Source organism: Coloeus monedula (assembly GCF_965178545.1).
Source record: "Coloeus monedula genome assembly, chromosome: 3".
NCBI lineage: Eukaryota > Metazoa > Chordata > Aves > Passeriformes > Corvidae > Coloeus > Coloeus monedula.
Window position 1 is genome coordinate 105,552,633 of NC_138783.1, and position 27,184 is coordinate 105,579,816.

Below are 27,184 nucleotides of genomic sequence, written 5' to 3' on the forward strand. Positions count from 1 at the left end.
TTTTTGTTAGTTTCCAGTGTACTCTAAATTCCATTTAGGAGAAACAGAGGAATTAAAAATTCCAGAACTGTGGAAGTGTTTCTTTAAAAGGAAAGCAGTTTCTTCTTGCAAATATTTTTACATAGATGGGTTTGAAACTGCTTCCTACAAATTACCATTTTTTTTGCCTAAAAGAAAAATTACCCCAAACGTTGAAATATATCTTAACATTAAGGTTGGGTGGGTTTTTAAAAAGTATTTTATGTGTTCTTGTTACCAGGAGACAGAAAAGAAGTTGAACTTATCCTTTATGTTTTTACCAAACATACAAACGTATACTTCTTAGAAATGGCAAGTACTGCAGAAAACATCCTTTCATTTAATTATCTTTCAATTACTGATAGTATCAAAAATAAATTAGTTTTATAATAAAATTTTAGTCATTCTTGTCAAAAAATGTGTGCTATGTAGAATCTCTTCAGTTTTTCTTTTGTTTTTTTGCAGTTACACTACTTCATTTTTCTTTTCTTCTTTTTAAGAGAACAAGTACGATTCAATGGATTTGGGATTTTTATATTCATTGTCTATCCTGGAGCATTTGTTGACCTCTTCACAACTCACTTGCAGCTGATATCTCCTGTCCAGCAGTTAAGGATATTTTGTGCAGGTAATAGTTTGTGCTTTTTTATTAAATCTTTGCTTAGCACCATTACTTTTTCTAAGGCATCATTTGTGAATCTTTGATTGAGTATTTAAGGTTTAGAATGAATAAGTACGAAAGCTTCTCTTTACCTAATGCTGATCCTTCTGTTCTGAACCTACATTGGCATCTCAGAAAATCATTTAATCATTGCTGTCCTTATTGAGCTGCTTTCTGGGCTAGAGATGTCGGTTTCTAGGATCTTAAATGAGTACCAATTTCCTGTCATGAAAAATATTATTATAATCTAGATCCAATTCAGAGTAGTCATGCATAAGAAATTCCAGTTGTGTGGTTGGGGAAAAAGTGTGGTTTCTGATCTTCCTCTCATTAGAAAGAGCTGTGACATCAGGTGCAGAAGTTCCTCTGTCTTTTTTGTTTGTGTATTGCTTGGGATATTTCTGCATATCATATGACCTAAGTAGCAAAACCTTGGAGCACACAAGCTGGGAAATACTCAGCCAGAATGGTGGTATGAGACCAGGACTTCCTATCACAGGTCAACATCCTTGAGCAATTCACTACCATTTTCTGCAGTAGGAGCAATCTAATTTTCAGTAGTACTGTGAGTGGTTTTCACTGAGCTGTGAGTTGTGTTACTGTACAGGTCACCGTGTTTTTATGTTGCCATCGGGAGGAAATAAAGGTTAAAACACAAACATCCAAAGAGAATCATACCTTGTGGCTCCAGATGATCTCCAGATATTTTTGAATTGATGTTTTTTGGTCTCTGGCTACTGGGAAGTAGAGCCTGGTTGCTGTGAAAAGTCAAACTGAGACTGTATTGTTCTGCCTGAACCACTTGTATGATTATTTCTAGAGACAAAGGTGGTTCCCAAAGAACTGAAATAGAGATAGAAAGGTTACCATCTTGGTTTAGTTCTTGATACTGATGTTTTTCTGTTGCAGGGCACAGTAGGCTGGCAGCCAGCCTGTTGTAATGTTTAGTTACCAACATTGTTTCTTGACTATTGTATCTAAAACGTCATATAGAGGGTGGACATACAGAACCCTTTAGCAAGCATGTTTTCAAACTTTCATAAATCAAGTAAATAATTACAAATGTTAGGTAAGTAAATATATCTGTATTCCAAATACCCTAATCAACAAAAATCATTCACTACAATAGGCTACCTTTTATGAAGCCCTGTTAATCTATTTCCGTTTCCATCTACTGTGAGCAGAACTGAAAGAAAAGGCATTCTGAATTTCAGAATGGGTTGATGTAGTGCATTGAACCTGAGTTGATAGATTCCTGAGACATTATCAGAAAAAATAGAATTCTAAGCTGTAATAGAAAATAATTGCTTGCATGTTTGATGACAAGCAAACACCTATAATAATTTTTCATGTTTCTTGGGAAACCTGAAATAGGGGAATACAAGGCAGGAGCAAACATGTTGCAAGACTGGTTAGCATGAATGGCTTGTTTTCAGTTAGGTGTAACAAATAAGTGCATTGTTCTACAGTTTATGATAGATATGTTTCAGAACTAGGATGTTTGATAATGATAAAATGTGATATTCAGTAAACGACTGAATTTGGTTTTATTTGTCAGAACAGTTGGATGAACCAATTCCTGGTGTTCAGAAATTTGAATTTAGAGAGACACACTCTCAGATTTTTGTATGGCAGCTATGTAACAGAGCTAGACTAGAGGCCAATTCCAAACAGTCTTTTTGCAGTCCAGCCATAGTCTGGAGATTAAAAAATATATTTGTTGTACAGCAGATGGCATCATGAGTTCAAGAACAGGAAATGAGTGTTCTTGTAAGACTTGTGATATTTATAGTTATAGATATATATAATTATATATAGTTCCATGCCTGCTAGATAGATGAAAACTGATTCTGTGCAGCACTTTCTTGCAATTAGTTCAAATATTTGTATTATTTTCTGAGATAATTTTTAATACATTTCATCTTGTCTTTAACAGGAGTTAAATAATTTTGGGGGGTTTTTTTAATTAATAGTAATTATTTTGAGGTTTTTTAGGTAGGGTTGTGTAAAGTGTCCCTTTTAAATGTAAGGAATTAGGTATCCGAGAACGAGGCTGTTTTAGCAAGATGAAGTTGAAGGTAAACTGAGCAATGTGCCTCTACAGGTATTCTCATTTTGAGCATTTTTCTGTGGATCACCTGGGATGAGTCTGAAACCTTTCTATCTTAGATGTTTTGCTGTATTCCACCCAGCAAATGGTGTCGATTTTGGTAGCAAGGCCCATGTTTCCTAGATGTTTGAAAGTATTCCTTGTTACTCTCTAGCAGTTCCATCACCTCTTTTTTATTACCACTGTTTTAAGGATTTTTTTCAGTTTATTTTGTGTAGCAGCCACACTGGTGAAAATAATTTTGTTTCCATTTTACATTTTTGTCTTTTGTTAAGCTGAAAAAATATTTTTAAGATAAAAAGGTTAAAACAATAAAGTTAAAATATTTACTCAGTACTTCTGGATTTTTTGCGCATAAATGTGTCTATGTGAAATAAGGAAAACTGATTACAAAAACATTTCCTCTATCTGAGTTCCTTTCCATGAGATACAATTAAAACTATAGAAAGAAATAACTTTAAGAAGCATCTACTATGGAACTGGCAACAAATCCTTACTTCAAGAATTCCAGAAATGTCTCTCATTTTTGCAGCATTAGAAGTGTAAAAGAAGACCAGATGAGATGTAGAGATAGACAAGGGAGATAAGTCTGCCATATGCTATGATGTCTGTGTTATATACACTGCAAGAAAGATTGAATATATTTTTAAATATATTTACTTCAATTCCTGCCCTGTAACTGCACTGTAAATATAGAATTGAATAAACTCCTCTTAACAAGATGAAGCCCTGTAAGAAAGAAATAAAGACTCTTCAACATTGAAAAGTTTTCCTGCATTGTTCATACAAAAGTTTTTGTCTGAGAACACAAACTAAATGAGAAAATTTGTGTAGTGCTGAATGTGGAAAGCCATAAAGCTTTGATGGTGAACGCCAACTGTGTCCTATGATAGTGGCTCATTGGTTCCTATGGAGAACCACATACTGTAAAGATGGCAATTGCAAATATGTTCCTCAAAATAATGTGTCAGGAAATGCTGATTGTACAACTTAGTTTCTTGATGGGGTTTTAGGTCCATATTTTCTTGTAGAAGAAGCCTTTTTTCCAAATAATTTTCTAAATTCATTTGGCACATATACATGTAATAATTTTAATTTAAATAATGTAGATTACCATCACAAATACTAAATTGCAAGTAAATTTCAGACATCTTACTCTCTAGGACAAACAGTATGTATTCAAAAATAAGCCCATTTATTGAGATTCTTAAATTCAACAGTTTATTGTGGTAGAAGGTAACACCTAATACATTTCATTCTGTATTTTAATAATTGATTCAGAAGCCCAGTTTTTCTTCTGGGTACACTGCCCTCTGATACTTAGAAATGTAGTGGTACATGAACTCTCATCCTGGTGGAGTGACACCTTAGAAATGGATGTACTGCTCCCCTGTCTTTTTTCATAGTATAATTCTCAGGGGCTTAGAGGTTTCTCTGAAACTCCCTTACAATGTGCCATCATAGAAGCTAAAGTTTGTAAAGTAATCTGTGTACTCTTCTTTTATGCCTGTGTTCACAAATTAACTTTTAAGTCATTCTTGCAGTAATTATTTCAGGAAAGTTAATTAGAAGGCAGCTGTAGGATCATTTCAAAACCAGTTTTTTGTTATTAGTGTTTATTTAGAAACTTTTTTTTTGCCTTCTTTTTAGGGGTATGGCATAATTTTGTTCTTGCTGTTGCAAGTTTCATGGTTTTGTTTCTGCTGCCGGCCATTCTTTTCCCTTTCTATTACACGGGTGTTGGGGCACTTGTCACTGAGGTCGCAGAGGTAAGAGAGATATTTGCTGTTTCTATATTATATGCTTTGTGACCTGAAATGTACCTGTATCTCTTAATGTCACAATCAGATTTGGTCAGTGCAGCACTTTGCAGAATCTAATATATTGAACTTCTTGCTGTAAGTTTTCTTCTCAGTCTCATGTATTTTAGTATCAGTAAATAAAGGAACGTGGTGTGAATAATGATAGACTAATCAGCATACTATAAAACTGTTGAGACATTTGAGATGAGTTTGCAGGTTTATTTCTGGGGATTTTTTATCTCTTTTTCAGTATTGGCACAAAGCAAATCTACCGGAAACTGCATTATCACTCCAGTTACTGCTATCTGTTTTTAATGTTAAAGATTATTTTGAGCTGATTTCCTTATTTGGTCAGCTGAAAGCAAAGTAGAGATAGACTTTTGGGATTCTGGAAAAGCATGATTTTTTTCTGACTTAATCAAATACAGCACAGTTGAATAGCGGAAGTGAAATGATCCTTCTTGGATCTGAAAGTCAACTGATAAAACTCGGGAGAAAGTGACATTTATTATGTAATATTACCTTTGAAAGTATTGGTACACCTGCTTTCTTGAAAAGTTCAGAGTATTAATTTAAGTTACTTGAACTTAATATGTTATGATTTTTCTTACCATTTTAACCTGTATGAAAATAATTATTCAAATTTTAAGATGTCTCCAGGATACTTGGAGACTTCCCTTTCCCTCCCATTTCCCTCTATTTCCCACCATTTTTTAGTGCCTTAACCTAAAGATAGTATTCAGTAGAACTGTAAACAAATCCTTGTGGTTTTAACTATAGTAATAAGACTGACTTCATTGTTTTTCTCAGGATTCACCTGCCAATGGACCGAGAGGTCTTTTTGTGGGAGACCTTGTCACTAACCTACAAGATTGCCCAGTTTATAATGTGGAAGACTGGAATTCCTGTCTGGGAGACATTTCAGAGAAGTCACAGGTCGGCTACTGTGTAAGTGCAGCCACCCTACAGCAATTAAGCTTTCCAGCTAGAGGTATGACTTAAGGTGCTCTCCTCATTATTTTATATATTAATTAATTTATATTTTAATTTTACCATGTCTTAAAGACTATTTTGGATTTAGAATTTGTTGTTGGGGTCAGATTTCTTGTAAGTGAAGTCTGCTGTCCTGTTTTAAGCAGTTACCAATGTGCCATGCTGTTTTGTGGAAACTGAAAGTGAGGGAAGGCTAGATAGAGGAATTTCTCTTGTCTTTCAGTCATTCTGTACAAATACCCTGTATGATCTGCATAATTAAATTTGCTTCTTCAGGATATTGCTGGACTTGGTTCTCAGCAGTAGTACAATTATCTCTTATCTCCTCTAAGTTCTGTTAAATGGATCAACTCAGTGATCTTCTGCAGATGTAAATTCCACGGGTTACCTCACAGCTTTGATCAGCATGATGTTGCAAATTGTATGGTTTAACCCAATGATGTGCTTTATTATGGTCACTTCTTCAGATATGTCTCCCTATAGGGTTTTATGTCATTGACCATAAACTCAGTTTTGTCTGGATTGCACATACTGCTTCTGGAAGTCAGTCTACTTCCTTCTGTTTCCATTTATACGTTAGAGTGCTTGTTGCTGTAAGGGTTTACCCCCAAGAAACCAAAAAAAAAAAAGGAAAAAAAAGAACTGGACTAAACTAGAACAATAAACAAAAATCAAGTAGAACAAAAAGGAACAGTCAAGTTAAATTGACTGAGTGTCTTGTGACATGCTCTGAAGCTCTCTAAAGTTTCGTTCATGAAAGCATTCATGGAAACTGAATTCCAAAGGTAAGGGGCTGTTGCTGAGCAAAATCTATATGATGCTATTCAGAGCTTTAAAATTGTCACTGCGTTTTTCCATCATACTGGAAATAAACAGCAGGTCAGGCAACTCGGCTGTCCATGGTTTTGATGCATAGTACTTTCGTGAGGCTGAAAAAGGAATTTTTTTTTTTTTTTAGTACGTAAAGAAAGTGATCTTATAGCTGGTACTAAGATAAATATTTAAACTGGAAACTAGTGGAGTATAGGTAAGAACCTGCTTTTAGAGATCTGACAGTTTGGATTATGCCCCTGAAGAGGAGGGCAACTTTGGCACCTGCTTGCAGCTGGGCAGGGATGGCAAGAACCAATTCTCAGATGCTGTAGGTATATATCTCCTCAGATTCTGCTGTTCTCTGAAGTGCAGTTTCAGAGTCATGGGTAATAAAACTGCATATTCTGCAGATGAACCAATCCCATTTAGAGTGAGATACTAGAGGCTTAATGCTGGAGACTCAATATTGCTTCCAAGCCTGGTTGCTGTGTTGTGTTAGCAGCACAGTGTCCTCACTGCTGCCTTCTAATCAGACCAGTCTGTCTACATTTTTGGAGTCATAAGCCTCCAGCAGTGAGAAATATTCCTCTGAAATTAAAAGAACTCTGGTCTCCAGCAGCTGTCATTTTTCAAAATCTTGACAGTTCACAACTTGACATAAATACAGAATATTGATAAAAATGTATATAGCAAATGGACTCCATCTAGTTGACCATAAAACAAATGGAGAGTGAACTATCTGAGTATGAAGCTAGAGAAAAAACAGTGCCCTAAGGATCTTCTTGAAATTAAAAAAAAAAAAAAAAAGTGTTTTCAATGTAGTTTATAAGGAAACTAATATCATGGTCATTCACTATTCAAAAATATATGTGGTTTCTTAGCCTCAGGGTACTTGAAAAAAGGTTTGTACAGTACAGTGCTTGCACCTGTAAGCCCCAGGCATACAGCTCCGTGTCAGTGGACTTCAGGTTATGCAGTGATAAATCAGCAACCAGTATCCCAGGCTTGATGTGCTTAAGGAAGGGACTACAGTTGCTGTGATACAGATCCTTACTGTGACCATTCTACTCTGTGTGTGTGTGTTTAAGCTGTTGCTGGACAGTAAGTTAGGCTTAATTCATTTAAAGAGCATATGTACAAAGGTTCTTTACCAAGTTAAATCATGGTTTAAAACATCATTTATTCACTGCTGCAGCCTTCAAGGCTTGGAAAGCTTTCAGAATCTATGTCTTGTAAAGGCTTTCATGATTTAAAAAGTATGTTTTGAGTCTTGGCCATTTCCATAGCCAGCCAGTGAAATCAGTACAGTAGTAGCTAACAAATTTCTATTCCAAACGTTGGTGTAGGTTAGGGGCAATGGATATAAAAGTGTTTTGCAACTTGTAATGCTCAAAACATTGCAGCATTAGATCCCCAGTATCTCAAGGAGATTCCTTAAGGTGAAAAAATCAATATGTGACATGATCAAAATCATGTAACATTCACACATATTGGTGGTGAAGCTTTATTTTTAGTTATGACTGAGCCTCAGCTAGGCTGTATGAATTACTGTAATTCTTGAAGGCCATAGGATGATTGTTTTACTTCATTCAGAGACTAATTTTTTTCAGGAAGTTACTATAATACTGATTATTTGCTCTATGCCTATGTTATTTAGTCTACAGAAGACTTGATGGCACAGTTGAGTGTTGTAGTAACAACAGCCTCACAGACATTTGCTTTTCATACAGCAATAAGTTGGACAGCCATCTGGTAAGTTACTTTAAACTGCTAATTCTCTTTGGTAAATCTAAATTTTTTTATATTAAGTTAGAAATATTTACTGACACTTAGGCAGCATACTCAAGAATATCTACAGTTTGTAATAAAGGTATACATGTATACTATTCTCCCAATTATAGCTTAAAAAACCACAAAATACTCCTTTTGATTTTTCCCATAGTCAAACAGGGGGTCTCTGGAAGAATCATAAAAAATCTTAGACACCTCATTCCTTTAGGCAGAAGATCACCTCCGTCATTTTCAGTATTCTGGATGCACAATACTGGTGAGAAAAAACAGCTTTTGAGAAGAAGGTGAAATTGCTTATTTTGGTGTTTCAGTCTTTAAAGGTATTGAGCACTACACGGAAAGCAAAGCCCTGGACTCTCAGTTCAGTTATTTTGTCTGAAGCCAGCAGTGCTACTCCCTAAATTAAAATAAAAACATGCAGGAGAAGGTCCTAGAGATTGCCCAGTTTCTCAAAATGAGGGGCCATACTTGAATATTTTTTCACCATGTTGATGTTCTTGTCACATAGAAACATAAAGTTTCTCTGTAGGATTTTGACTTACTCCCTTATAAAAGGGTTTAGCATCGTTCCAGTGCCTAAAGGGGCTACAAGAAAGCTGGAGAGAAACTTTTCACAGGGGCATGTAGTGATAGGACAAGGGGAAATGCCTTTAAGCTGAAAGAGGGCAGGTTTAGATTAGATATTAGGAAGAAATCCTTTACTGTGAGGGTGGTGAGGCACTGGCACAGGTTGCCCAGAGAAGCTGTGGATGCCCCATCCCTGGAAGTATTCAAGACCAGGCTGGATGGAGCTCTGAGCAGCATGGTCTAGGGAAAGGTGTCCCTGCCTATGAGTGAGGTTGGAATGAGATATCTTTAAGGTCCCTTCCTACCCAAGCCATTCTATGAGTCTATGAAAATACAGAAATGTTTGTTAAAATACGTGTTCCATACTGACAGTGCTGGAATATTTCTGTTCATTATAAGCAAAAGAGTACAAGAATCAACTGTGTAAACTTTTCTACATGTACCAGTTTATTATTCTTCTGAACTCTAGTGATAAATACCTGAAGAAATTCAAATAAATTTTTTCCAAATCTAGTATGTTTACAGTTTCTACAGTGGTAAACTTCCCACTCCAGGGTGTTTTTGTGGTACTTAACCACTAAGAATTGAACACATTCCAGCAATTCATTGGAAATATGGCAGTGGCAGCAAGATTTGATACATCACTATCCCTTTGAGCTTTTGCATTCTTGAGCTCATAGCTGCTACTTATAAACAGAGGAGAAATAAAAACATTCAGAAGCCTGAGACCTTGTGGCTTTCAAGTGTCCTTAGACTGGCTGTGAGGTTTTGAAAAATTATTTTAAATGGTCTTCGCAAGCTGTGCAGCAGTTTTTGAAGTGTGTCTTCTCCCTCTCACTAGATTAGAAGGAGTTTGTGTCGAGGTTAATGGTGAGGGTCTGACACTCATGCATTTATGGGGAGTGCAGTGATCAGGCTGAGAAGGTAGAAATGACTGGTTTTTTCCTCCTAAGACAAACAGTAGATTAGGATTCCTTGTTTCTGTTTTTAGAACAAAAGGAAAAGTGTCACTGAGATTTTACAAGAGATGTGAAGGGGAAAACTAATTTCCTGTTCCCTTCTGCTGTACTGTCTTTGGCCTGTGGGGAGCAAGAAAGATCTGGTCTGTCAGACTTACAGAGTGAAAGAGTGTTACAGGCAGGGGTTGGAGCACAGCGCTGCATTGAACATCCTGTGTTCATCTTAGTTGAGAATGGTTTCTTAGCTATCACTCACCTGGTAGATTTGTTGGTTTCTTTGCTAAAATTTCAGCTTGAACAGGTAAGTCACTAGGATGTTGATACAGGCTCTGTCCTTTAGAAATCACTGAACTATGTTTAGATGCCATGATTTTTTGTTGTGCATGTGTGTATCTTTCTAGAAATTCTGGTTTGCTTTTATTTTGGTATATGTATACACCCTCCCTTCCACATTGCACAAAATATGGAATGACTGATTGAATATGTATCAGGTAGAGATTCTTCAGGATTTGACAACAAAAAACTCGGAAAAAATCAGATTTCAGCACTTCATTGGCTTATATCAGTGAGACATGTCTTTGCTTTAAAAAGGCACATATAGTTCCTTTTATTTTGATCTGTTGGAAAATACCTTTACCTTTCATAATATTTTTAAATGCCCTTTGCAGTATGCCTGTCTGCCAGCACGAAAAGTTATTGAAGCCAGCAAGGTTTGTCGAACCAACGTGGACTGCCATAAGGACTTTGTTCCAAGCTTTTGTGTAACTCCTTCTTTGGAGAACCAAACAAGGCTAATCAGGGTAAAGCATCCACCCCATATTGACATGCTATATGTAGGACACCCCATGCATCTTCAGTATACAGGTTGGTATTATTTATTGAAAGTTTAGCGAAAACAATCTCTAATATGGTTTTCTTTGCCTGGCTGCTTAAACAAAGTCTTGGAGTGCTTCTTAGTTGATTTGTTTAAACCAGAATGCATTTATTGTTACAGCCAGTGGAGAGACATGGACTACTCAGGCCTAAAATGAAATGTGCACAGTGCAATGAGTTACGAAGGTAATAGAAACCATGTGTGGTATGAGATGGTTGTTTTTTCAGAAAAGTATGAAAGGGCTGTTTCTAGAATAGATCTTATTCAGGTTAGTAATAGGATTTTCCTAACACATAAATGTCTCAAAATGCTATTGTAAAATCTGTAGGGCACCTTGCTCCAACACCTTGCCTGGAATTTTAGAATGACTGCTTAAATTGTACCTAATAACCAAGTATCTGCGACAGATTGCTGTGACTACTGAGCCACAAGTGTCTTCACAACAGTTTTTTCCTTATTTATTTTTTCATTTGACTGCTCTAAATTAAATAACATACAACATTTGCTAATACATTGGAGCAGTGGCATTTTCGTTGGTGTTTGCTCCTGAACAGTAATTCTGCAGAAGAATTGAACCTGCCGGTCTTTCAGAAGTTGAAAAAGAATGTTGTTACCTTTAAAGTGGTAGTTCTTCTTGAAGAAGTTACTTAGTAAAAATACTGTTTGCATACATGTAGGAATATAATTGTGAGGTGATTTACTCTTGGAATTCTGCATAGAATGTATTAATTTGAAAGCTAAAAGCTTGATTTTATTACCGACTTCACCGCAAATGCAATCTGTGCTCTATGTTCCCTTTGGAAAAACACCAGACCTAAAATGATAGGACCGTGGCTTGGGTAGCAGGCAGTCACTGTACAATCATAGAGTTTCATGGATTCCAATGGAACAACTAAATATTTCAGACTTAGCTTTGCACTGTACAATACTGACTGGGGCCAACCAGTTTGGTGTGCTTTTTTTTTTTCAAATGTGACTGATCAGAATGTGGTAACTGTTTTTTTTGTTAAAATAAAATATAATTTCTTCTGCTACTGTGTGAGCTTTGAAATAGGAATATGTTTTGTAGTGAAATGAAATGCCTTATTCTTTAGTGTGATCTTTCTGCCTGCAGGAAGCATTACTTTTTAGAGTAGTGCTACATTTAACGCTCAACACGATACAGGAATTGTAGTACTAGCACTATGACTTTATTTTCTCTAGAAATGTCACTAAAGTAATGTTTGAATAACATTCTAAGATTATGCATGTATTATTTTCTGCTTAGGCTTATATTGTTGTCATGTTAATCCTGATTTATGGAGAAACAGTAATTATTTCGTATTTTCATTTGAAGATAACTTCCAGATAACATTTTTTTAAAAAATGTGTTAGCTACTTAGAAGATATAGCCTCTACAGTTTATTTCTGTTAAATCTTTCCGTTGTCTCAAATTAAAGTATACTAGCAAAAATATTTTTTGTTGATATGGAGGCTATATATAGCACTTGTTTCCAGTATTTAAAAAATAGCAAAACTGTAAAGAATTATAATCCTAAATGAACTTACAGTGACAGAGATTTGGCCAAAACTAAAACAGAAAAATGATTAGGAGTGCATGTTGTTTGGGACAGACACATTGATAAATGCTTTTAATTAGCATTCTTTCTGTAAAAAGTATCTAATGTTATCCAATATAAATTCATACTGTCGGTTTAATACACATGGTATTAAGTCTTTTAAACTTTTCTTATTGCAGCCCAGTTATGCTCTAGAGGCTCTTCCTGTGTTGGACAGTTGATATGTAAGGTTGAAATGGAGGGCCCTGTCAGTACTGCCATGCAAATTTGCAGTGTTTCTTCTTTATTATGTATGAGGGGTTTTATTCCCTCTTGTAATTTCTAATACTGCAACATTTTTGCTTCCTTCTCCAGCCCTTGTTGGTTGGGAAGAGTCTGGTGACTTAAGATTTGTGTTGGGAATTCACACTACTTGAGGAAACATCATATCCCTGAGTGTTACTCTTGTCCATCATGGACCAAAACCTGTAAGATTTCCTTCATGAAAAGAAGACAGAATTTACCTAGAAGATAATTTCCTCAAGATGGACCAGTTTCCTACTTCTGTTGTATCCGAGTCTTCTGAAAAAAAAAAGCCACTTCCTGGCTTTGGGGATGTTTATGAGCAACAACAGCCATAACCCATGATGAAGGCCTTTCTGGTACAGCCTGTTCTCTCAGCATTTCCATGCTTGTTCGTTACTGCTGAGGATGGTCCTTCTTTGCCTTTAACCCATGTTTAACATACAGTTCTTCTGGAGACCACACAGGAATTACTCATGCCATGCTGTCTGTCTCTTCCACAGCGTACATGCCCCTTCCCCCACAAAGAAGTTTGGAATAGGTCTTTGGTCAACCTAGTCTTCAAGTCACTTCTAATTAAAATTGTATCTGTTGTGAATTCTTCTCAATATTTGCCAACACCATCTAGCATTAGCCAACAAAAGAAATGTTATTTCCAGGTCAAAGAATTGTTTAATTAGAGTGGGAAAACAATGACTGTTTTCTCTTACCCACGCTCATTGCTCTTCACCTCTTCCCAGCAGTGTCTTTTTGAAGACAAGCCTGGGGACCATAATTTCTGTAATTCTTTTGTTATTCTTCAGAGGACAAATTCACCTACTGCCATTAGGTTTGGTCCATTACAACCAGTAAATGTATTGCCTCATGTTACAGTCTCTAGAGCTCAGTCCAGCAACTTCCTGAAGTTTCTTTGTGTTTGAAGCTTGCTTCAGCAGTAAGGTTTGGAGTTTAGATCCATGTCTAGTGGCTGTCAGTGACAACAGTTTATTGTAACAAAATGGGAAGATCAGTGATCCATTCTCAATGTAGGCATAACTCCAGGCTCAGGATGGTGACTTGGTAGTGGCCATTAAGGTGTTTGTCAAGAGGCAGTCAAGCTTTGAAACTACAGTATTTTGAAGTGTATGTCTTTTGAAACCTTTGAATACACTGGGTGCCTCAGCCATTTTGCTATTTTGGCTCATGAACAGGAGTTTTCATCAGATGTTCTGATACCAGCCTTCAACTTGTCAAGTTTGCTTTGGATATCACTTGACCTGTGCGTACAGACAAACTGGGTAATGTGAGGCTGGAGAGCAGCCCCACAGAAAGACATCTGAGTGTCTTGGTAAGCAGCAAGCTGAACATGAGCCAGCAGTGCCCTGGCAGCCAGGAGGGTCAGCTTTGTCCTGGGCTGCATCAGGGACAGCATTGTCAGCCAGGCCAGGGAGGGGATTGTCCTGCTCTGCTCTGCGCTGGGGCGGCCTCACCTCGAGTGCTGGGCGCAGTTTTGGCTGCCCCAATATAAGAGACATGTAAAAGCCATTAAAGACCATCCAAAGGAGGGCTACGAAGATGGTGAAGAGTCTAGACAGGAAACCATTTGAGGAGCACCTGAGGTCACTTGGCTTCCTCAGCCTGGAGGAAACCTCATCATGGTCTACAACCTCACAAGGGGAAGTGGAGGGGCAGACACTGATCTCTTCTCTCTGGTGACCAGTGACAGGACCCCAGGAAATGGGCTGAAACTGTGCCAGGGGAGGTTTAGCTCAGATATCAGGAAAAGGTTCTTCACCCAGAAGGTGGTCAGGCAGTGGAACAGGGCCCCCAGGGAAGTGGTCATGGCACCAAGCTTAACAGAGTTCAAGTAGCTTTTGGACAATGCTCTCAGGCACATGGTGTGACTCTTGGGGATGTTCTTTGTAGGGCCAGGAGTTGGATTTCGTGATCCTTGTTGAGTCCCTTCCAGCTCTGGATATTCTGATACTGTGCAAATACTTGTGTGAAAACTCTCCCTTTTATTCAGACAAAAAGAGCTGATCCCTGAAGCTGTTGGTCATGTTTCTGTCAGCCCAACCCCTACCCTGGGAGGCCCCCTTCAGCTTTGTCTGGAGGGCTGGGCCAGCAGGTTTGGGGGTGGAGGTGGCTGTTTCTATTGTGGCTGGGGCTGGGCAGTTTCCACAGCTGCTGAAGGGCAGCCGAGGAGGGGCAGGAGAAGGACAGCTCAGGGATCAGATGTGTGAGTTTCTCAGGGCTACTACAGTGGCAGACCAGGTTCAGGTGAACTGGGCTGGCTGTCTGAGCATGCGATCAGGCCGGTGCGTTCCTGCTGATCTCCAGAGAGACGCCTGTGGAGAGAGGAGGTGGCTAAGCTGCAGGTGAGACACAGGGACTCTCCTGCACAGCAGGGCCCAGAGCTGGCAGGGCTCACCGCTGCACACCTTGGCCAGGGCACCACCAAGCAGGGATACTCCTCCAGGCAGGTTCACTGGTCTGCAGCAGGTGCCAATGCATCTCTTGCTTTCTAGAGCAATATCACCCCTCACTCTTTTTCGTCCTGACTTTGTTTTGCTTCTGCCTGACACTCATGCAAGCTGTTCTTGTCCAGGCAGGCTCAATTTGAGCAAACACTGGCTCCAGTCCAAGTAGGCTCCCCAAGAGAAGACCCAGAAATTAAGAGGCCAGTTAAAGCTGCTGACAGCTGCAGAAGCCTCAGAGGAGTTTTTCGACCAACCACTAGCTGCTGCACAGCAGCCTGACTAGAAATGCTTTGTGGCTGTGAGCTGCCTTTGAAGGAAGCAGGAGCTGTGGGGGGATCTGTGACTCACCGTTTTCTCTCACACCACCAGCAGATTGCGAGAGAACACATCAGTATCCCAGCTGGCACGGCAACCAGGACTATCACTATGCCTATCATACAGCCTGCTCCATGACAGAAAATACTTTCGATGTGCTCACGGGCATTAGGAACTTGTTTGGTCATTTCTCCAGCCTTTTCTGTGAGAGCAATTCCAAATGTTAGCCTGTCATCTGCCAGTTAACCACTGGTGAACTTGCAGCACATTTGATATCACCAGAATGTTCTCTTGTTTTCTCCCCAGTGCTGGTCCTGGAGGCACACTCCCACCCCCTGGGGACAGGTTGTCCCTTGAACAGAGCTCAAATGGTCAGGAGGAGAGCACAGTGGGGAGCACTGCTGCTTGGCCAGTCACTGCTTTGACAAAAACTCATCAGGCAGTTCCACCTGCAACTCTCCCTCTCTGGGCCAGCTCCCACACCCCAATGGGATGGAGTCAGGCCCTCACAGGAGACACTTAAAGCTTGCTTTCCCTGTCTGCCCTTTCTCCAGCATGAGCACCCCTTGCAGCCACTCACACGTTTCAGGATGTGTCTCCCCATAAGGGATCCCAGCAGGACTGCTCAGTACCTGACTGCTTTGAGTCTGCTTGAGGAGATTCAGCAGCTTTCTCATTCTGTTTTTCTCTGGACTTTGGCAGCACTGCCAAAAAGCAGACACGGGTAAAGCCTCCGCATGGCTCAGGCATGGAGGACACAGGAGGATGGGGAGGTTCCCTCTAGCTTCCCTGCCCAATATGCAGTCAGAACACTGATCTGGACCTCAGCTCATGAGAGGGATCCTGCTCGGAGCTACCTTTGTGCTTTGGTCATCTGGGTACTCAGGGCAAGCTCTGGGATGAAGCTACAGAGGGAGCTATGTTTGTGCAAGAGTCCTGTTTCTCATTGTCTCTGTAATGGGATCCAGATATCTTGAACCCAACACACTTTCAGCTTAGTTGCTGATGTGACATGCACGAGTAGGCACTGGGGAAAGAGCCTGCTAAATGTATCTTCCTCCAACTAACTTACCTGTGCGATTACGCATATGTTTGACGACTGAAGATTTCAGCAAGCCGTCTTAAAGAAAATTGTTCATTACTAAGCTATTGACACATTGGTGATAATTATTCTTTCAAAGGAAGGAACATTGAGAACTTACCTGCTCCGGGCTCGCCCAAGGGCTCCAAACCATCTTTCTGCCAAGCTGCCACAGAATCAGCTAGAGACTCAGCTAGGAGCAAGCACAGAGAAATGTTTCCATTGCATGTTGGGATCTTCTGCTTTTGTGTGCAGAAGCACTGGATGGGGGGTCAGGTAACAACGTGGGAGCCAGATGTCAGTGGATTGACAGAGCTGCAGAGGAGGACCCAGGGACCTCTGAGCTGGCAGCTCAGCACTCTTTGAACACAATGTGCAACACCCCTGGAGGAGAGATGGACTTGGGACTCTTAGCAGGAGAGCGCTCACAGAGAGGAAACCCTCAGTAAAGCACTGGAGGAAAAACCATCTTCTTGGTGAGAAGACCCCACTAGCCCATGAAAGGCTGCACCAGTGCTGGCAGCTTACCTGCTTCCTGTGATTTCTGTGGAGCATAGTTGGCAGCCCTAGGATGCAGGACCATCAGGAGGATGAGGAGGAAGAGGAAAAGACGGTGGACAAGCGCCATGGTCCCCTTTCCACCACACAGTCAGGGATGGGGGCTGAGCAGTTGGTTCTTATGGCCAGTGCAGTGCCATGGGGCTCTGTGACCTCATGGCCCCTGCAGTCAGGGCACAGCTGTGTGGGGATGGTATTCAGGGAGCAGGGCTGTATGGGGCTGGCACTCAGGGTGCTTATGGACAGCTGCTGGAGCCCCCTGGGCCTGTGTGACCTCATGGCCCTGGAATGAGCGGGCAGCCAGGGTGCGGCTGTGTGGGGATGGAACTCAGGGTGCTCCTGGGAAGCTGCCCTCCCAGGTAGGGGAGCACATCCCATAGGGCAGCTCCACCCACAGGCTGGGACACAGCCTCCCCACAGCAGGATCAAGTACACCTTCTACAAGTTTGCAGACAATGCCAAGCTGAGTGGTGCTGTTGGCACACCTGAAGGATGGGAAGCCATCCAGAGGGACCTGAAGAAGCTTGAAAAGAACCCTCATGAGGTTCAATAAGACCAAGTACAAGGTTCTGCACCTGCACTCAGGCAAGCTCCTGTGTCAAGCTGCAGAAGGCTGTGGTGTCTGCTTGGTTAACCAGTGTAATTTTTAAAATAAGGCTAAATAAGTATTTTAATAAAATATTGCATTTAGTTGATTAATTTTGTGTGTAGAATAGATGTAAAGGAAAAATACTGTATCTTTGGGGCTTTTTTTGTGGTTCAACTATATTTTTACTGTCATAGCTTGATACTAAATACTGCTAGACAAACACATAGAATGTTTCAAAGAACTTTGTAGTTGTATCTCTTATAATCAGTGACTCATCATACAGGCTTTCTTCTAGAAAGAGATTAGATACAATGAAGAAATTCTTCAATAAATATGGTGAGGCACTGAAACACATTGCCCATAGAAATGGTGGATGCCCTGTCCCTGGTAGTGTTCAAGGCAAGGCTTGATGGGGCTTTGACCAACCTGGTCCAGTGGAATATGTTCCTGCCTGTGACAGGGAGATTGGAACAAGATGATGTTTAAGGTCCCTTCCTACCCAGATCATTCTATGATTCTGTGATTGACTTGGATACCTCTGACTTTCTGATCGGGGTAGTGTCCAGGGTTTCTGTCTGTTGTGTTCTTCACTCAGTTGTCCAACAGATTTATTTTCTCCCAGTTCCCTTAAATCAAAGGTTGGTCTTAAGCTTTAAGAAAAAACATGACTTTCAAGCGCACTGGCAATTTTGATACTGAAAAGTTCTCTGCTTGTTGCCACATCAAACCCATTCTTTTTTCGGTTCTCCTTGCTATCCATGTCTTTCCAACCCATGGTATGATTGCTGGCTGGACTTACCAGAAGGGCATCTGCTAACAGAAGTAAATGTCTTTATGTGACCAAATGGACCGTTCTCTGCCTTATGTGACTTTAGAACTACTTTCCCTCACCTTTGTTGCTGTGTCCTTGAATTCTTTATCAAACCTGAAGAAATCTGATCTCACTCTTAAGTAAGATATACTTAGCAGCACTTTTGGTATGTTCTGTTCCCAGTGTTCTCTTAGCCTATGGTTAAAATTTCTCTAAGGGTCAGTTAAACTGTTCCTTTCCCAAGGGATGTTTGTATTGAGTGGGGTTTGATCTCTTGCCTTCAAATATCTCTCTGGAGGTATGTATTTCTTATGGCTATAACTTTTCTCCACGTAAGTAGGGAAAATTCAGGCCATTGTGGCTGGCAACTCACATCTAAAGTTGTACTTCAAAGACAGCAAGAGTATTGGTGGTATCATGCAAGTTTATTATCAAGGTGATTTTCTAATTCTGCCTCAATTTACCCTAACCTCTTCCTTCTGGGGATTAGACTCCTCTGTGCCTTCCTTTTAGTAGGAAAGGTGTCCTTCCTGCAGCTGTCACAGAGGGTTTCAAACGGTCCTTGGTGCTGGCAGACTCCAACTGCTACCCAGATGGAACAGCCCTTTACTAACAAAGTGCCTTCTGGCAGGTCTCAAACCACCACACTTTCCTTGAAGAATCTCTCAGAAACATTTGACATGCAGTCAACTGAAGGTTCATGTACACCTTCAAGGAACAGTGTGTACAGTAATAAAGTATTTCAAGATCCTGTGGTCCTTGACACTGCAATTTTCCAGTCACTATTTTTAAGAAGGATGGCAAGTCCCCTCTCCCAGGTTTTTAAGTTGCACCAAGTTCTATCTTGAAGTCCCTTACCATCTGAACACAGAAGAGAAGCCACTTACACACTGGCTGACTGGTGTTGTGTGATGCAGCTGTGCATTCCCTTGTAGCCTTTGCTTTCTCAGATGGACTCCACAATTCTGCTCCCCATCTCCCCTACTCCTGTACACCATGAGCTTGGCCTCAGGTTAGGGAGATCTTCTGCAGGTACTGCAAGGGAAGATTTTTCTGGCCTTCAGAGAAAATACACGTGTGCAACCACAGTATGCATGTGGACTGCACATGTTGAAAAAGTCTGGTAACTTTTATAATCTCTTTTCTTTGAAAAGTACTGGAATCACACAGTGGGGTCTTTATGACTAAAGATGCCTCTGAAAATATGTATTTTAGATCTAGTTTTACTGAAATACTAACTGTGCTTTGTGTAGTGACTTTACCGTGATAGTGACCATGTTTAAGAAAAATGTAACAGCTGCAGTCTTGTAAAAACAAAAAACAAGCAAACCCTTATTGTTTATTTGTCCTTCAAGGTCATTTCACATGTGATTTTTCTGCAAAATTAAAATCTAAAGCTCATAATGTTTTAACCCTGGAATGACTTTTCATGCTTTGTGTATCTTTTTATTTTCATTTCAGTAAGTCTCAGCAGTTTTGTACCACGACAAAACTTTCTAAGTATCGACCTGCCTGTGGTGATAGAGACGTTTTGCAAGTATCCTTTGAAGTATGTTTGTTCTTTTAAGGTAAGAAGGGAACTGTTTAGTGACCCAGCGAAATTTCAGTTGGATATCATTCTAGACAGGATGCCGTGAAATATTTCTGTAGACATTTGACATCTTTATCCCATCTCTGCATTGATTATTGTCCCTGTGCCAAGCTAAAAATGAAATCTCTAACTTTCTTGAGCTTAAGAGCGTATTTTTGGTCAGTGCTTTTTTAACTCTTGAGGATGAGCCTTAACAGATGTGACAAGAGAGCCAAAGTAAGCTTGAATTTAAGTCAGGAAAAATTAGATGTTCTTGCTAGCATTGCAATGTCAGGGTTTTATTATTTTTGTGTCATTATACGGAACTAAATAACAGGATATGGTTGGGTTTTTTATTTTTTTTCTTCAAGAGAAAAGAAAATAGCTATTCAAAAAACAGGATAATTTGGTTAACACTTGCTTATTCGTGAACAAGATTATATATATACACATACATATAGATTAGTAGACTTGAATGTGGCTAATGTTGGAACCTTTAGCCTTAGAAACTGAAATGTTCATGTGTGGCTATAGAATAATTAAACTATGTAGTTCAGTTTAATAACTAGTCCATAGAACTAGAGTAAAGGTACCACATAAGCTCTCATTTTCTGGGAACACATCAGGGTTCACACTGCCCCAGCTGCTTTCTGACTCATGTATTCTTGCCTGGCCACTGAGGATGGAGGTAGGTACTGCAGTTAGCAAGCCTTTACCAACAGTAAAAATTATCTACCCATGCCTCGTTCTCACGTGCACACACACGTACAGAAATCCACCCAGATTTCTGGCTGACAGGTAAGTAGGAGAGATAGGTCAGATTTCTGATTATATTCTAGTCATTTACTAGGGAGTGTTTTGGAAAATACTGCTAATCATGATTTCATACTTGGGTATAGAATACCTTCTTAGTTCAGGCATGGTGTCAGAGCTATAACCTTCCTCCAGAAGCACACAAAGCAAGCAAAGAAGATGGTGGTTTTTCTGTTTCCTGCTTTCACTCAAGTTGTGAAGAGTGCAGGTTTATATATCCAAACTTAGCTCTTAAAAAAATAAAAATCTGTAAGGGCAATTCTCTGAGCAGGTACGTTATGGTGTAAAACTAATTTTACTCATATAATTTCTGTGGAATGGCAGCTAGAAAATTAACCTTCATATGTCTCTCTCTGCATACTAGAAATAAAATACATGTATCTTTTTTTTTTTTTACATTTTTTTTTACATTTTCTCAGATATTCTTATGAACCTTAACTAAATTGAACCAGGTACCTCATCTCACTATCAGGAGCACTGGCAGTTATCAATGCTGTACCCTGCTTCGCTTTGGATGGTCAGTGGATATTAAATTCCTTCCTGGAAGCCACGCTGAGCTCCCTAATTGTAGAAAAACAAAACAGAGAGCTTGTTGGCTTTTTAATTTTGCTTGCTGGAAGTGCACTTTTGGCTGCCAATGTTGCACTGGGACTTTGGATGGTGACAGCACGATAGGACATTGGATATTCTTCCATCAGTTCTCAAAGTACACAGAAATAATGAATCCATTGCCTTTTAAAATTTGTCCAGTACTGAGATTGAAATAATTCCCTTAAAATGACACTGAAAGAACAATCAACTGGTGGTTGCTGTTTTAATTTAAAACTTTACAACACCATGCCTGTGGTCATGGGAAATCTAATAGGAAAAAGTAGGAGCCTTTTTATTTACTCTTTAAGCACTGTATTAATTTTGGAGAAATTGCATTTTAAGATTTCATAGGAAAAAATCAGACTTCATTAATTCACATCTTGAAATAAGGGAATTATTTTGCCTCAAACATTTGTAAAGTGGGAGGAAAAAACAGTTTTATTTTATAATTTTAATAATTAATTAATAATTAAATTTAATTTTATTTTATAATTGTCAGAAGATCTGTGTGGGCTCTGATCATTTCTCAATCAGCATAGTCTTCAGTGACTTGTTTTGGCTTTTCTAGCCTGGTATTCCACCAAACTGGATTCTAAGAAGCCCTAAAGTGTGGTCTCAAAATGGGGAAAAGCTAGGTAAATGCATAGCATGTGTTAATGGGGGAGAGCAGCCATATGGGTTAGTGGCTTTCCTTTTCACCTGGCCAAAATGACTGGAGGAACGTCGTCCTCAGGATGTAGATGAGAAGTGCCAATGTCTGCTAGAAATGAAGCATGTGGGAGGATAACAAAGCCCACATTTGTGTTGCTTACACTTTCAGTTGTATATTATCATACGCAGCTGAAGTTTTTTTAAAGGCAATATTTGTCAGCAATAGCTACAAAATAACTGAAATTTAGTTTCTGAGTGTATTCTGAAGTATGTTGTGCACAGTTTTCCTAAGTGATACGTAATGTTTGTGGTGTTTTACTCAGAAAATAATACTGTATTCTACCTGTTCACAGTTGAAAGTGAAACCTATTGTTTTTATGGTGTCTGTCCTCCAATGCTATGCATGTAATATGTACAGTAACTCACTGATGATTTTCTGTATTTCAAAGGGTTGTTTTCCTTTGCTAGGATTCATTCTGTTCAAAGATAACTAACAAAGATATTTAGCTGAAGCTGGTCTTACATATGAACTATTTAGAGGAAGAGTATGATTGTGATTTGAACTATTTAAATATTTGGCTTTGCTTTCTGAGATGAATACAGACCATATCTTTGTTCTTAAATGAACAGTGGAAGAACAGTCAGTATTTTACTGACTGAAGTATGTCTGACATGCTTTGAAGCCCTTTAAGTCTGTAGTATTTTGTACCCAGTAGGATTATATATTGAATGTCTTGTCCTCCTGTGATATATTGCCTAGTTTATATATAACAGGTTCAATCAGAGCCTTGCCTCAATATAGGCTGATATTTAAACAAAAATGTTTTAGTTCAGGAGCCTCAATATTTGAAATAGGAAACTTTAGAAAATACCCTGCAACTTCTGCCTCATACAGTGCTCCCCACAGGAGCTGCTGCAGCTCAGAGTTCCTTTACAGAAACAGCCTTTCCGTCAGGAGCTAAAGTGGAACCTAAGCTCATGGATCCTGGCTTGCAGGGAGTACTGAAACATCCATGACCAGGTAAAATAGATTCTTTTGGCACTTGAGGTGAAAGCCTGGGTAATTTCAAAGTGGGGCTGAGCCCAGTTCCTGGTGCTACTGCACAGATTCATAACTGATGTTTGCATTTGCCCACTGATGTGTACTTTTGCACAGTAGTTTTCACACTTAAGATGGACTCCTTTCTTAAGATGATGCAAGCAGTAATGAGAGACCATGTTTATTTATTTGTTGTTGGCTGGTTTACATCCCTCTCCAGTGCTGCCACAGGCTGGGTGGACTTGAAGTTCACCTCTCTGGGGTGGCTGGCCTGTGCCTCTCCTTTTCAGTCATTTCAACCCAGGCAAATTGGGATGGGTCCTGGTAGGAGAGAGTAAATCCTCCAATCTAGTGTGAGCTCGTCCCTCTGGGGACCTTTAAAAGTAACACAAAGTGCAAGAAAGAAAAAACAAACTACACCCTGTAAGTCTAACTTGTCATCACTCCTGGAAACATACAGAGGTTTCAGAGTAGCCGTTCTGATGGGCCACTCTGCCATCCCTCTGTGGACAGGAGGGCAGGAGCAGCCTGGTCCTTGCCCAAGGCCTGGCTCTAAGGCTCTCTTCCAGACTGCTCTCTCGCCTCAGTGGCTGTTTACTGATCTGAGCTCTTCCTTTCAATGGCTCTGTGACACTTTCCTCTGTCTCATCCAATCTACATTCCAAAAAATGAATTTGCACTTGGAAGTTTAATGTAATTTAGTAAGGCAGGATATTTACTTTCAAAACATGTCAAGTCTGATATTTATTTATTCATGTTGACTACAATGGCTTGGAACAATCCTTCAGCATAGTGCCTCTCATGGAGATGTAGGCAACAGATTTAGAAGAACCCAAAGCTTCTGAATTGGCATGCACAAATTTCATCTTCTACAATGAGGCTGGCAGGCTGTTCCTGGTTATTTATTGTGCTACCAAAACATGCAGCTTTATCAAATGAAGCTAAAGCCAGTTTACTTTACACAGTCACTGAAGGCCACAGTTTTACCAAGTAGAACTTCAGTCTGTGTCTGACCTCATAAGCAAGAAGAGGGTGGATAAGACATCGGTCATGGCTTTAACAAAACAGACAAACTAGTGCACTGTGAAGACCCTAGATCTCTTGTATGGAAGAGAGAGTACTAGAAGTGCTTAAAAGTAATTCATGAGTCCATTTCTCCATATGCTAAAATTCTACTGAGTAAGGGTTGATTTAGGTATGTACAAGAATCAGGACTTTAAGCAAACTGGGTATGAATGGTGACCCAGCACATCTTAGATTAATGTGGACAAAGGTAATAGGTAGGTTGGACCACTCTCTGAAGAAGAAGTTGTTCAGTGGATCCATTTCATTCTCCATAATCCTAACATATGGATTACATTCTGATAAGCATGGGCCATACATACACTTACTGGGAGGATTTTTCCTGGGGTTTTGGTCATTTATTTAGCAAGAGAAAACACAAAAGTACAGGGTAATTTTTGTGTGTTGGATTTTACTGGAGTATTTGTGATGTGTCTTTCGTTTTTGTAAAAATAGAAAGGAAATCATTCCTTAAAATTAAATCCTTCTACATTTTAGTCTAATTAGCCCCTCAGAATCTTTAATACAGGGTCCATCAATATAATTATAGGGCGTATTGACTGGACTATAAAACACAGCACTCTTAAAGATTGGATGGCTGCTACTATTTATGTATATACTATGCATTTTAAATCTGTATCAGATGGAAAAAGTAATGTCTAATATTCAGAAATGTTATACTTAGCTTTTGTTTGAAAATTTCCAGAAGAATTCCATAATTATAATCATTGTTCTAACTTGTTTTTTATTAAATTTTTTATATCAGCAAATATTTACATAGCATGTTCTGATAATGCATTATATGACATGGAAATGGCAAACTCCTTAGCATGGGGGATGTTACATGCTCTTTGCTAACTTAGGAAATTAAAACCAGCTTGCTTCTGTACAAGTTAAATGAAAGAGGCTTCACTAGAAAAAGTGTAGACAAACTTGCAGATTAGTCATCCCAAATTATGAGCCACAGTGGAAAATTTGTTAACTCATCCTTTTTATTTAGAAGGAAACAACCAACGATATTGATACTGATTCTTTCAGTGATAATTCTGCATTTGTGGATGTGTGTGTATACATACATTTGTATAACAAATATGTACATAGCCATAGGATGTATTAGTGCTTTTTTAGGGATAACTTAGAGCAGTCCTCCATATTCTGCAATGTAGGCTTTTGTTTTTCCTTCTCTCTGTGAATTCTCTCTATGGTTTTCTCTGGATTTGAAAACAGAAACTTATGTTTTTCCCCCATAAGTAATTCTTAACTTCTTTATTAACAGAAGACAAGTGATTGGGACATGATGTAACCACAGCTGCATGAGTTTTGTTCAGCTGATGTTTAAAATATGGTTCTTACTTTCTGTGAAGCCTCAGCTACAAGCATGGTAAACACAGTTTTTTCAGGGCCACTAAAAGAGATCAGCCTTGGAATGCATCACCCTCTTACTGCTGCTGTTTGTGCTGTTCTGAATAACTGGGATGAACAAGACTGTGTAGACCATACTGAAGAAATAGTTTTCAGGACAGAACTCTCCATGGTAGGCAGGGTGTTTCAGCTTTCTTTTAATAAGGATATATTTTGTTCCATTTAGCACAATCGCAGCGTTCCCATAGCTTCCCATACATTTGACCTGTAGGAATATTTTTAAAATAAATTATGTATATCTTACTAATTCAGAGATCAATACAGATCTGGATATCACTAATGACAGATGAAGAAGGCTTATAAAGTTTTGTATAGCCTAGTCTCTATTTATATATAGAGCTAAACTCTAGATATAGTTACTTGTAAAATATGCATTCTGTACACTTGCATTCAGACCATTTTCCACAACCAGTCTTTCCTCAGCTTTGTTCTTGCAATCTTGTGAGTAAGGAACCTTGAATCTTAACACAGGTAAGATCCAATATTGGCAAATATTTTATATCTTCTTTATCCTGAATTTCATGTAACGCTTTCTATTGATTAGTTATTTAATGTGGCTGAGTTACCTGGGGTACACACCCTGCATCAATGCAGCATTTGGGAACATCGCACTGAGGACTGCCAGAAAACAGCAGCTCTGTGACTTCTGGCTTGGGCTCATCCACTCCATCATGTGAAGAGCAGATGGCAGTGTTTAGGGGCAGTGAAGAACTTCAGCTTATGGCAGCTTTATGAAACTTTCACACTGCTGACCCGGTGTGAAAGGACAGGAACAAAGAGCAGGATATGACACTGCAATTCCATTCATTCCATTTACATTGTCATGAAACCTGAAAAGAACTTGTAATTAACATTTCAGAGCAGGAAGATGTGTTTTCCAGCCCTTCACTGAATCATTCAGTGAGTGGTGATCAAACTTTTTTCTTAACACTTTTCATTCCTTCAATATACATGTGCTGAATAAGTAGCATGGGTAGCTGTAGCTTATTTTTTTAAATGGAGTTGGATATTTCTCACCTCTAGATGTTCATCCTGGGATGGTTTTTGGAGCATCATAGTATAACTGATCTTTATTGATACTTGGTTGAAAGTTTGGAGGCTATTTCCAAGCCATCACTAGAAAAATCTATTTCCAAGTTGTTTGTTGATATTTTAAATTCATCTTTTCCTTACATAACATTGCTTTTAGATTTCATATACTTAGTTGATCTTATCTGAAGCCTGTCAATAGAATATGTATTGTTTAGAAATTCACTGTAGGTTTTTTTTTCCTCTACATGGCCTTATTTTTCACACTGACTCACAGCTGTGGAATGTTAGATTTTTAGACCCTTTGTTCCCACTATGCATTGTTCATGATCATGGTTTTTTTTAAAAAAGGAAAAAAAAGAAAGCTTCAGTTTGAAAATGTCGGCTAACAAATATATGGAACACTGAATAATGTATTGTAGTTTTGTTTTGCCTTTTTTCTCTATTTAATTAACGAAACAATAAATATTGTTTTCTGTGTATGATAAATGTATCCTGCAAATAAATTCATTCTCTGATTGTTGATGTGCTTAAGTCTGTTTGTAAAAATAAGGTAGAGTGACATAGTTCCTTGTTAGTGGCAATTGCCATATTCTCTCATATATTCTCATTCTCTTCATATGTGATTCATATTCCTTCTGCCAAGATACACCAACAAGATACACCATTCTTTTTCGTGTCTGACCACCTCCTAAAAATAATAATAACTATCACTTTACTTTCCCTTATTTATCAGTTTGTCACAGTAATAGTTGAAGTATTTGA

At 39.1% G+C, this 27,184-nt stretch overlaps 1 protein-coding gene across 3 annotated transcripts in view; it reads left to right on the forward strand.

The window, feature by feature from the left end:
• Positions 1-26,912, forward strand: part of MBTPS2 (membrane bound transcription factor peptidase, site 2) — a 39,739-nt gene extending 12,827 nt beyond the window's left edge. The window contains exons 5-11 of one of the 3 annotated variants that reach the window (XM_082279404.1): positions 519-646; positions 4,440-4,558; positions 5,402-5,582; positions 8,055-8,149; positions 10,383-10,578; positions 19,704-19,779; positions 21,078-26,912. In XM_082279404.1, coding sequence (XP_082135530.1) covers positions 519-646; positions 4,440-4,558; positions 5,402-5,582; positions 8,055-8,149; positions 10,383-10,578; positions 19,704-19,779; positions 21,078-21,300 — 1,018 coding nt within the window. In that variant the 3' untranslated portion in view covers positions 21,301-26,912. Of the gene's footprint in view, positions 1-518; positions 647-4,439; positions 4,559-5,401; positions 5,583-8,054; positions 8,150-10,382; positions 10,579-10,708; positions 10,867-19,703; positions 19,780-21,077 lie in introns of those variants that run through there. The other 2 variants (XM_082279405.1, XM_082279406.1) reach the window with 2 other exon arrangements.
• The last annotated feature ends 272 nt before the right edge of the window (positions 26,913-27,184 follow it).